This window comes from Limulus polyphemus, unplaced genomic scaffold (assembly GCF_000517525.1).
Source record: "Limulus polyphemus unplaced genomic scaffold, Limulus_polyphemus-2.1.2 Scaffold131, whole genome shotgun sequence".
In the NCBI taxonomy this organism is placed as follows: domain Eukaryota; kingdom Metazoa; phylum Arthropoda; class Merostomata; order Xiphosura; family Limulidae; genus Limulus; species Limulus polyphemus.
The window spans coordinates 384,580-391,822 of NW_013665741.1; the positions used below are offsets into that span (position 1 = coordinate 384,580).

At 30.9% G+C, this 7,243-nt stretch overlaps 1 protein-coding gene across 4 annotated transcripts in view; it reads left to right on the forward strand.

The window, feature by feature from the left end:
• LOC106473603 (protein SON-like) overlaps positions 1-5,797 on the forward strand; it is a 141,517-nt gene extending 135,720 nt beyond the window's left edge. For all 4 annotated transcript variants that reach the window (XR_002614006.1, XM_022402997.1, XM_022403001.1 and 1 more), the window contains exon 2: positions 3,516-5,797. Coding sequence is in view for 3 of the 4 variants with exons in the window: in XM_022402997.1 (XP_022258705.1) it covers positions 3,516-3,631 (116 nt within the window). In the remaining variant the exon portion in view is untranslated. The remainder of the gene's footprint in view (positions 1-3,515) is intronic.
• The last annotated feature ends 1,446 nt before the right edge of the window (positions 5,798-7,243 follow it).

The following is a 7,243-nucleotide window of genomic DNA, read 5'->3' on the forward strand; positions in this document are numbered from 1 at the left end:
AAGTCATCACAACATGACTTTTAATATTAAAATGTAATGGTTACACTGTAAAACACACAAGTACAAAATTATTACGAAGTCGGTCAATTCGACCGATCTCGTAGCTCGTAGCGAGAGTCTGTAATAATTAAGACATGTTTGACTCAACTTGGTTTTCCTTGTATGTGTGTCCTAGGCTCTAATTTACACTACACTGATGCCTTCCCAGACATGACCATGATATTATGATAAACAAACTGCATATCAACCGTCAGGAACATATAACTTCCAACTGCAGTAATATTAAAGTTAAGTATGCATTTTACAGTGTAACATTAAATTATAATATTAAAAGTCATGTTGTGATGACTTATGTAAAGCTGTATCATCCCTGTATTCTTGTTTGCATTCGTTTTGGCGCTGTCATCCCTACATCATTTTATATTTACAAAATGTTTTTATTAATATTTTTGTGTGACGTTTTATCATTGACTGAAAGTTAATGTATTCTATGAATGTGCATAATAAAATTTAATATTATGTGTATTGATTTTTTTTTTACTCCTTCGCTTCATGCATAATATAGGGGTTGGCTTCCTAAACACATCGGTTGTATAGTGTAGAAAGCATTGAGTATTCTATGTTACAGTCATCTAACATTCATCTATTAATTTAAAAAAAATCATAATTCTAGTGTAAACGATATTATCATTACCCCTTGAAGTTAGGTTTTTACAGAAATATGGTGCTCATTTAAAAAGCATATGTATAGGGTGAAACAGGAATTACCGGCCATTACTACTAGTTGTTATGGCTAACCGATGACATCGTGCACTGCTCAGAAACACATAGAGTGGATTTAGGTTTAAACTGACGTTAGTGATAAAGTAGTTGCAGATTTATCTCGACTGAAACAAGAAGAAGAAAGATGGACAATTTGGTGGGTTGGTCACTTTCTGGTTTGGTATCTTAACGATAGTTTCTTGCCTTATTTATGGGCTTGTTGGGTAGCGAAACAAATGAAAGTGAGTGGCAATTATCTTCTAAAATAAAACTCTGTCATTGTTGATTTTTAGTGTGCATATTTGTATTATGCCTATTGAGTACTTTGGCCATCCCTACATACAGTCCACCGACTCTATGATATTTTAGCAAATAACTAGTAAAATAAATCTATTACGAACGCCATTACTAAAGTAACAGATGATTATTGTTTGAAAAAGTACTCTCCCTACTCCCACTGGCTCAAGGATAAATCTGCTGGCTTACGATGTCATAAAATCGAGTTTCGATACTGGTGGTGGGCAGAACAAAAGGTAGCCCATTGTGTAGCTTTGTACTTAACAACAACCATACCAATCAACAAATTGAAATATATATATATGTAATGTTTACTAATTAAACATACATTTTATCCCATATTCTATCAAATCAAGGTCCGTTAATGCGAGTTATTAAATTAAAAATATCCTGTTTTTTTTCAGTTAAAAAAAATGGAAGTACCATTCTCAGAATGTGAATTAAAAAATAGCGTTTTCTGTACACCATATATATATAAAAATGGAATTTTACAATTAAACTTTCGTTTGAAAATCTAAAATTATTGAATTTTGTACAAGAAGATTTGTTGGTTCGAAATGTTTAAAGTCTATTGTGCTTCTAAGCATTAAAAGTGAAAAATTAAACATCTGGAAAAAACACCCAATAAACATTATATGTATATATATTTATTGATTTTAGTCTCCTTTCGAAAGGCCAAACTTTACTGTTAAAGCTTGCTGCTGTTGATGTTGTGAAGTGCTTCCTGTGTTTTTATAACTTGGCATATTTCCAGCATCTCATCCAATTAAGTAAAATGGAAAGTGCCTTTTTTCTTTCTTTTTCAATATTGTATACAAAGGTTTGTAGAAAAGTACACTTTCAATGTATTTGATGAATTTGGTCGTGGAACATATATAAATATATCTTCGAGATACTCGTTTAAAGTATTTGTAAGTGTTTCTCAGAAAACATCGAAAACGACTTTACTTTCTCTGTATACGAAATACGTTTTCTTAATGCGGGTATGCACGATAATGTGTTAATGTTGTTGGAATGAATGGCGCGGATGTTGCTTCCTCAATAGAATTGCATGAAGCTATGTTATGCTTTCGCTTTTTTTTTTCTCTTGTTATTTTCAATTTAGTTACAGCACTGCTTTTCTTTTCGGACTTAAACGAAAGCCATTATAGAAATAGACAAGATTTAACTACAGACATGTATAGGTTGAGCTTATTTTCGTGGTTTACTGAGATAAAAAGAAAACGGCCTACGTTCTCCTGATTCTTGGTTTCGTGACATTGTCTTGATGTAGATGGATAACATTACTTCCAGCTAGGCGTCCTTTACCAAAGATGGCATAAAATACGAGTATAAAAATAAGAATAGAATTTTTTTACCGGTTTTAATTTTCTATCTTTATGAATTGTTTATGTTTGCGTGTTTTTTATTTAAAAAAACGTTAACCCACTTATTAATGTGCAAAAAATGATTTGATATCTTTATGCTGGTAATTCCGTGTAATTTTGAAATTAGGTTCGTGTTCATCGTAACAAATGCAGATTGAAAGTACTAACTAGCCTTCTACAGACATCACGTTGTAACAGACCAAGAAAATATCGTTGTTCTTCGTTTCATGTTCGTATTGAAACAAGAAAATATTTTGCTTTGAATAACAAGTGACAACTTTAGATGGATTTTAACAGTAGGCATATGAACCAGCAGCAATAAATGAATATCAGCTTTACACATAATAAACTTGCTGTATTAGTAATACCTATACAATATGTAAAAACCTTAAAGCATACATATATGATTGAGGTGAATTCAAACTTCTTTCTATAACGAACTAATTCCATTTTATACTTTTTTTTTTATCAGAAAACATGCAAATTGCTGCAAATACACAGCAGACAAAAATATTGGTTTCCATGACAAATAAGTATAAAGTCTTACAGGATATGAATTTCTTGTTCTTGGTTAAATAAACTGCAATACGATAACAATATTTATAACGATTTCATAACAACATACTTTTAACATGGGTACGAAACACGTTGTTTCTGGCTTGCTGAGGTATGATAGACACTAAACTCTTACAACGACTGCATTAACAATATTTTGATTGTAAAAATTGGAAATTATAAAGTTATGCAAGAAAAACAAAACAAAAAATGAGTAATGCCTTGTCAAAAGCAACAATCGCTTCTGTCTCTTCACGTGACATTTAATAATGATCTTATCAATCGTACAGTGATTATGCTGTAGAGTAATGATCCCTAGAAACTCCAGAAACAATTTCCATTCCTCATTATATTCACATCCTTTGACGACAGCTGGAACTTAGAGTGTACAAATTTAGCCTCATACGAGGTATATGTAACTGGCAAGTTACGAAAAATATATAACACTAATTATTTTTTAGCTACATGTTGTTTCTTTTGTGTTTTGAGATTTTCGTATAGCCGTCACTTGAATCTTCTTTCGTTTTATTACAGTTCGAAAAGAAAATCAAGAAATCTATCGTGTATGGTCTTCCACCTTCACGCCACAAGACGGCGTTCAGGGTGCTTTCTTCAACCAAAGTCTTAACACCACCGAGAGACCAGGATGATTATTGGTTCTCACAACAAAGTAGTGGATTTAATTTAAGAAAAGAATATTTTAAACTGTAGAGAATTACTTGTTAAACACAGGCAGGTATATCAATAAGGTATACTGTGTTTTTACAACGATATCAGATTTATTACATTGCTTAATAGCATATTCGTGGCTTTTTAGATGCGTTTAGCACATTATTGAATGTTGAAGTGCCATCTAGTGGTTTTAACGCAAACAAACGTTGTAAATTAAAATAGTGAAATTATGGTGTGTTTTATTTTCATGTATAGAAATCTGTATATATATATCGGTGTCTATGGGTGCTAAACTAAATAAACGTAGATAATTAACATAGCGATAGATATTAGAGCTAATAAAATATTACGATTATTTTTAACTCTGAGAAAACGTTTGTAATTTGTAGATAAGAGTAAGTACTTGATGATGTGGCAATTTTTTCGGGTATATTATCCCTAACTGACAGTATATTGTAATGTCATTCCAATTTTTTGTAGCTAAAAACTTAATTGTTCAACAGTCTATCTGATTGATTTACATATTTCCTATTGTAGTTTACTCATTACGAGTTTATCGAGTGTCTTTAAATACTAGTTTTTTATTTATCACTTTCGTTGTTCTGTAACTTTAGTGGTTTTTGTTTGAATTCGAAAATAGGAAACATTTTTCTGTTTATTTTATATTTTCTTAGCAGTAATGATATTGAATAAATAACATATTCCGATTAATAACGATGAAAGAAATTCCGTACAAAGATATATTTCTTCTTAACTTCTGACAAAACTACATTTTGGACTTGAAATAGAAAAAAAAAAGACTTTGAGAAGCAGTTTTAAAATAATTTTATCAAACAATGTTGAAAGGAATAAAAAAATGTAAAAAAATCTTTATTTCCTGAAAAAAATCTTCAATATTTTTATAATTATTGTGAACGATCTGCGAACTTAATCATTGTATTTACATTATACTCTGGTTCTATGGATTATAAGGTGGAAACAAAGAAAGTTATTTATTTTATATTTATTTGTCTTGGAATTCTTTTCGAGGTTGTATTGATAATGTTCATTGTTTTATCAAACTCTTGAAAATTATTACAATTTCAATTGTTATTCAGTGAGCTACAAAAATATATCGGTAGACGTTTCACAGTAGAAGAAAAATCTTTATTATTTCATCATTTTTAAATTCTAAATCTCAAAATCAAGTTTTTTCAATTACTCTGAAATACAACTCTAATTGTAAAACAAAATTCATTTTAGTTTTGTTCTGATGGCAAAAAGGAAATATATATGAGTGGGCCGATTCAAATACTGTCCAAGTATCCTTTTTTTTCCCTCGCTGACCAAAATATCAGTACATTGTCAATAACTATAAATGAAAATGTTGTTTGTGTCATTTATTTGAGAATTCACGAATCACTTTAAGTTATTTTTACTAATGGTGTAATCTTACATCATAAAAAGGAAACATACATCTGAGGGTAACTAGTGTGCCACCTATGTTTGACCACTAAGATGTTCGTCATACCTCCACTTCAACACCTGACAAATGCCCTCTTTAGCAATTGACATATTCAATAAACATTAAACTAGATCATTTCAATCCACAAACAGGTCGTTTTGTGCTAGTACAAAAGCTGTATGTTAGCGTGTATGTTTATTGATGTTAGGTTAAAATACTCGTCGTGAAAATATTTATATTAAGAATATTGTAAAACGATAGTTTTTATATTATCTTAAATTAATGCCAGGTGATGTTTTGTTTTTTTTTGCTTCAAAAACAAATTACTTATTAAGACGAATTAAGTAAGGGTTGTCTTTTCTGGTTGTTTGATTATTCGATAGAAATATTGAATTTACTTTTTATGTTTTCTTTTTCTGATTCATTGTAAAATAATGACTAGGAATGTCTTTGTAGTATTTGTTCACAAGAAAGTAATTTGGTTACAAGAGGAATTGGCAAAGATGCCCATGCTTTCCAATGCATCTTCCAGATGTTTGAGTGGAAGCAGAAGTTGGATACTGTCCAATTTCATTGCTCAAGATGTGTACAATATTTTTGAACAATACATGTGCATCAATGTCATTTTTTAGTATAGTTACATGTAGGTTTGAATCAGTATGTTAAATCTAGTTACAACCCGTGTAAATAGGATAAATAAACAGATACATCATTTACTCTTGCAGTTCCTCGCCTACGTTTTTGTTAACTAAATCAAACTAATATAATATTGTTTCGTTTTATAGCTGTAATTACAACATCTTGTAAGCTGTAATGATATGGCAGTGGCATAACTGATTCAGTTGAATCTTTAAAGATCGAAGCCTTACAACTATTAGAAAGATGACAGGAGTTTACAAGTTAAAGATAACTTGAAATACACTTATAGTACACTACATTCTATTATGACTAATCTAATAACTTATCGAATTTATATTAATTTTAAACATTATGAACACTGTGCATCTGGAGATATTTTGAATCATTTAAAAAATTTAATGCTCCTTTCTAACCTTTGGCAATCAGTTCAACTTTTACGAATTCCTGTCTGTCTCTTTGTTTCTTTTTAAAGGTGGCGTTCTCTATCTATAGTTAAACGTTACATTTCATTTATTAGTGAGCATATTATACACAAAACGTTAAAATGAAGTATATAATTTCAAAATAATCTTGACAGCGTAGTTTATCAGTCTTACAGAGTGAGTTTCTTGACATAAAAGGCATTTTTCATGATATATAAATAATAATTACATTCAAAACAAAATGTTAACTGAATAAATTAAAAATAAAATACCATATCTTCTAAGACATAGTAACACAATATTTAGTGTAGTCTGTCATTATACTTATAACTTATTAATTTCTTAAAGACATATATGAAAGTTAGATTGTTACAAAATGCACGTAAAAAATACTGAATTCAAGTTCTATATCCATCGAAAAGTTTGGAATAAGCGTGGGCTTATCACGCTAAAAATCGGTTTCCAATACCTGCGGTGGGCGGAACACAGATAAGATAGTGTAGTATTGTGCTGAACAACAAACAAACAAGATAAATCAAAACTAAAGAATAGAGGAATTAAGCTATACTACTAATAAAAACACACGTAACATTCGAGTAATATCCCTTTTAGCATAGCTTTAGAAATAAAATCATGAACAATGTTCTAGGGAGTAGGGACTATTAGAAATCGTATAACAAACTTATTAATAATAATCTCGTTGCTTTAAAGTTTTGTGGTGTAATAAACAATTACAACTGTTCGTCATTTTTACATCTACTTTCATTTCTCAAATGGCCCGGCATGGCCAGGTGGTTAAGGAGCTCGACTCGCAATCTGAGGGTCGCGGGTTCGAATCCCCGTCCCACCAAACATGTTCGCCCTTTCAGCCGTGGGTGCGTTATAATATGACGGTCAATCCCACTAAGCGTTGGTAAAAAAGTAGCCCAAGATTTGGCTGTGGGTGGTGATGACTATCTGCCTTCCCTCTAGCCTTACACTGCTAAATTAGTGACGGCTAGCGCAGATAGCCTTCGTGTAGCTATGCGCGAAATTCAAAAACAAACCAAACAAACATTTCTCAAATAAACTTGGAAGTGAGGAAA